The sequence below is a fragment of the Glycine soja genome, chromosome 5, assembly GCF_004193775.1.
Source record: "Glycine soja cultivar W05 chromosome 5, ASM419377v2, whole genome shotgun sequence".
Classification (NCBI taxonomy): domain Eukaryota; kingdom Viridiplantae; phylum Streptophyta; class Magnoliopsida; order Fabales; family Fabaceae; genus Glycine; species Glycine soja.
The window spans coordinates 42679636-42684001 of NC_041006.1; the positions used below are offsets into that span (position 1 = coordinate 42679636).

A 4366-nucleotide genomic window follows, 5' to 3' on the forward strand; every position below is an offset into this window, starting at 1 on the left:
ACGGTGGGAGTTAAAACTGATGTTAGTTAGTTAAGAAAAACTTGCTTAATTTGGAACTTCATGCAGATTCACACGCACAAGCATTGCCATTTTGATCCCTTGAGCAAACTAATTAACAACGCGAAAAGCTCAAGAAACTCACACCTCAAAAAAGGAAATTAGGAGATAATGACCAACGCCGTAAATGTAATGTGCTTTGCATGAGGAAAGCGTAGTTACTTGGTCTTCCATTATCCTACAAATTGGTAAGGAAAAAAGAATGAATATATGCAAGTATTTTATTTATGATATAGGGTGTCATTTCTTCGTAGTTTTTATGACGATAATTAAATGGTTCAATTACTGAGATGCGACAATAAATTAGATAATAACGAGGTCTAGCTGCACCGAAATTTAACACAGGAGGAAAGATAGATAGTGTGTGGAAACAAGAGGTTTTGTCCATGTCTGTGTATAAAACAAAGCTCTTGTATTGTACTAGTAACTAGCTTCAATTATACTTTGTGTGCAATCTTTTCATGTGTATCACAAAAGAAAAATGGAGATGTCGTCGATGGAACAAAAGAAAGCTACCGAACTGGTTGAAAGGAAAAAGGGTGGTTACAGAACCATTCCCTTTATCATAGGTGATGATTCTTTAATTTCTTTGCATATATCATCAAATATATATATATCATCAGAAGTTCTAACCAGGTTGTGATTTTTATTCTGCTAATTGGTCTAGCAAACGAGACCTTTGAAAAGGTTGCAAATGTGGGACTCCATGTGAACATGATTTTGTACCTGCTACAAGAGTATCATTTTGACCCTGCAACAGGAGCTATTATAATATTCCTGTGGAACGCCTTGTCCAATTTTTTTCCCATCTTTGGTGCTTTTCTTTCTGATTCTTGGCTTGGACGATTTCGTGTTATTGCTCTCGGAATAGTCATCGACCTTGTTGTAAGCCAATACTACTATTCCTACAACTCCTTATTGTGCATGTTGAACAACTTATTTGCAGTTTAACTACGTAGGTTTATCTTAATTATAACATAAGCAAAGTTAAAAAAAAAACTTATAATATGTTCATAAATTATTTTGTTGACGGATTCAATTCATTTCAAGTAATAAAGTTAAAACAAAAGTTTGACTATCGAATCTAAATTGACTTTATTTGTTCTTAAGTAGATGAATAAAAAATTAAAGAAAATTGAATTGAAAAAATTACGAGAAAAATAATAATTTAAATTGACAGAAAATTAAATCAAATAAAAGTAGAAATTAAATAAGAATTTAAATTAATTAATTAGAAATAGAAAGAAAAAGAAAAACCAATTATAGAAGTTAAATTCAGAAGATGAAAATGTTGAAAACTTAGCCTACTAAAACTACTCCTTGATATGTAATATTAATGATTTTTCTCTATTAATAATTATTCTAATTTATATATACATTTATTAATATACTCTAACTTTAAATTAGTCTGATTTTTTTAATTATCCTTGATTTCTTATATTTTATTCTACTCATTAAGGATCATAAATTCATCACTTTTAATATTCTCTATACAAAAATTTAAATAATATTAATTTAACAATTATTTGTTCAAAAAGAAAGAATTAGAAGAGAAAAAATTATAAATTTTTATATAATTTAACCCCAAAATATATTCGATTATTATATTTTTAACTTATTTCAATAAATTTTCTAGGATGACTTACCAAAGTAACTTACAACTTATCTTCATTACAGGGCTTAGTTGTGTTGTGGCTCACTGCTATTTTTAGGCATGCAAGACCTCAATGTGATGTAGAACCTTGTGCGAATCCTACAACACTGCAACTCCTGTTTCTTTTCTCTTCCCTTGCTCTCATGGCTCTTGGAGCTGGTGGCATTAGGCCATGTACCTTAGCCTTTACTGCTGATCAAATCAACAACCCTGAAAACCCACATAATGAGAGGACCATGAAGAGCTTATTCAATTGGTACTATGCTTCGGTTGGCATTTCAGTAACTGTTTCAATGACATTTATAGTGTACATTCAAGTTAAAGCAGGGTGGGTTGTGGGTTTTGGTATCCCTGTGGTGCTTATGACATTTTCTGCTATCATGTTTTTCTTGGGTTCTTGCTTATATAAGAAAGTGAAGCCAAACAAGAGCTTGCTCACTAGCTTAGCTCAAGTGATTGTAGCAGCTTGGAAAAACAGACACTTACCCATCTCTCCCAAGAACTCTGACATTTGGTATTTCCATAATGGCTCTAACCTTGTTCAACCTACAGGGAAAGCAAGGTATGTAGTACGTAACAATTTGTTTGTTAATATGATCCAGTTACAAATTATTCTATGTATGCTATGCATGCATGTTAATTAGGTTTGATGATAATTATCTTAAAGTGATGTCAAAAATAATTTTTAATTAGTTGATAGTATATTTTTTTTTTTACATTAATGGTGTATTCCTATTAAAAAATTTAAAATCTCGAGATTTTTGTATTATTAGAGACAAATATTAAGCACTAATGTTTTTTTAAATGAATTTGGATTCATTTCTAAATAGATAAAAAAAGACACAAATTTGCAAATAACATGTCATGATCCGTTCCCCCATTTTGTAGTGTTAAATTATTAATTACACAACTTATTTTGTGTAACATATTAATAAATTTTTGAGATTCTCCCTTGTTAGGTTCTTGAACAAGGCTTGCATGATGAAGAATAGAGAGAAAGATTTGGACAGTGGTGAGATGCCAATTGACCCATGGAGTCTGTGTACAGTAAGACAAGTGGAGGAGTTAAAAGCCATAATTAAAGTCCTTCCCATTTGGTCCACCGGCATCATACTTGCTACTAGCATAAGCCAACAATCATTTTCTATTGTCCAAGCTCAAACCATGAACAGAGTGGTGTTCCATATGACCATCCCACCCACCAATTTCGCTGCATTCATAATCCTCACTTTGACCATATGGGTGGTTGTGTATGATCGCATTCTAGTTCCCTTATTTCCTAAGGAGCGAGTACTCACCGTTAAGCAACGAATGGGAATTGGGCTATTGATCTCATGCCTGGCCACTCTAGTAGCAGCATTGGTAGAAAGGAAGAGAAGAAATGAAGCAATAAAGGAAGGGTTTATAGATAACCCCAAAGGAGTGGTGAACATGTCAGCTATGTGGTTAGTGCCCCAGTACTGCTTGTATGGTTTAGCTGAGGGTTTGAATATCATCGGACAAATAGAGTTCTATTACTCTCAATTTCCTAAGACAATGTCAAGCATTGCTGTTTCTCTATGTGCCCTTGGTATTGGGATGGGAAACGTCTTGGGAAGCCTTATTGTCAAGGTTGTGAAAGATGGGACCAAGAGAGGAGGAGAAGCTAGTTGGTTAGCATCAAATATCAATAGAGGGCACTATGATTACTACTATGCCCTCCTTTTCATTCTGAATTTGGTTAATTTGTTATGCTTCTTCATATGGAGTCGGATTTATGGGAGTACTCGTGATATAAAAAATTGGGAGGAAGAGGTTGACACGAGAGTATTAGAGAAAGAGTTGGACACAAAATGAAGGGGGAAAAAGAATTAAGAGAAACTAATGGATTATCTTGTATATTTTGCCAGTACTTAGGAACCGTGAAATACATGAGTATTTAGATTATTTAAATATATTATATCAAGAAAAAGAATTTACATCTTTTATTTTTGCAAAAATTATAAATTCAACAGTTAAAGATGAATAAAATATGTTTTTGTCCCTCTAAAATTTTTAAAGTTGAGTTTTGATACTTTTACATATATGATTTAAGAGTTTTATAACATACTATGCATTATGGTGGTATAAAATATTTTATGCTATTAACCAATAAAAAATTCTTATTGATATGATTATTAAGGTTATTATTATTTAAAATAATTATTATAAAAACTATGAAACTGATACGTATGATTATTTATAGATATTAAATGATGATGTAAGATTATTTTACATTATTAATGTATAAGTTATTTTCTTCTGACTGAAAATAAATTTTTACTAATATTTTATATGTATATAAGATTTAATTATTCTTTTAATTCTTACTGGTACAACAATTTTTATTTTTATTTTTTATAGTTTAAAATATTTCATTTTAGTCTTAAAGTTACAATATTTTAACCCCTCTTTTTATTATGGTTGTTTAGAGTTGCCTAACGCTATTACATTCATATCTTTTAAAATCCCTACAAAAATTAATTTGTCTAAATTTTTTTGACAGTTTTCATCGTCTACTTTAGTTTTGTAGCAATTTTAAGGAATTTAGATATAATGGTGTTAGACGATTTTAGATAATGAAGATCAAAATGATTAAAAACTATAACTATATATAAGGATAAAAATGAGATGAAT

General features: G+C 30.8%; 1 protein-coding gene across 1 annotated transcript; it reads left to right on the forward strand.

Moving 5' to 3' along the window:
* The first annotated feature begins 415 nt into the window (after window positions 1-415).
* Window positions 416-3645, forward strand: LOC114413573 (protein NRT1/ PTR FAMILY 1.2-like). Its single transcript, XM_028378040.1, has 4 exons — window positions 416-626; window positions 725-942; window positions 1735-2273; window positions 2671-3645. Exons 1-4 carry the CDS (start codon window positions 539-541, stop codon window positions 3545-3547), a joined length of 1722 nt encoding a protein of 573 aa, XP_028233841.1. The 5' UTR covers window positions 416-538; the 3' UTR covers window positions 3548-3645.
* The last annotated feature ends 721 nt before the right edge of the window (window positions 3646-4366 follow it).

Coding starts and splice junctions, on each gene's coding strand:
- LOC114413573 (XM_028378040.1), top strand. CDS start 539: ATGGAGATGTCGTCGATGGAACAAAAGAAAGCTACCGAACTGGTTGAA. Junction 627..724: donor AACCATTCCCTTTATCATAG/GTGATGATTCTT, acceptor TAATTGGTCTAG/CAAACGAGACCTTTGAAAAG. Junction 943..1,734: donor GAATAGTCATCGACCTTGTT/GTAAGCCAATAC, acceptor TCTTCATTACAG/GGCTTAGTTGTGTTGTGGCT.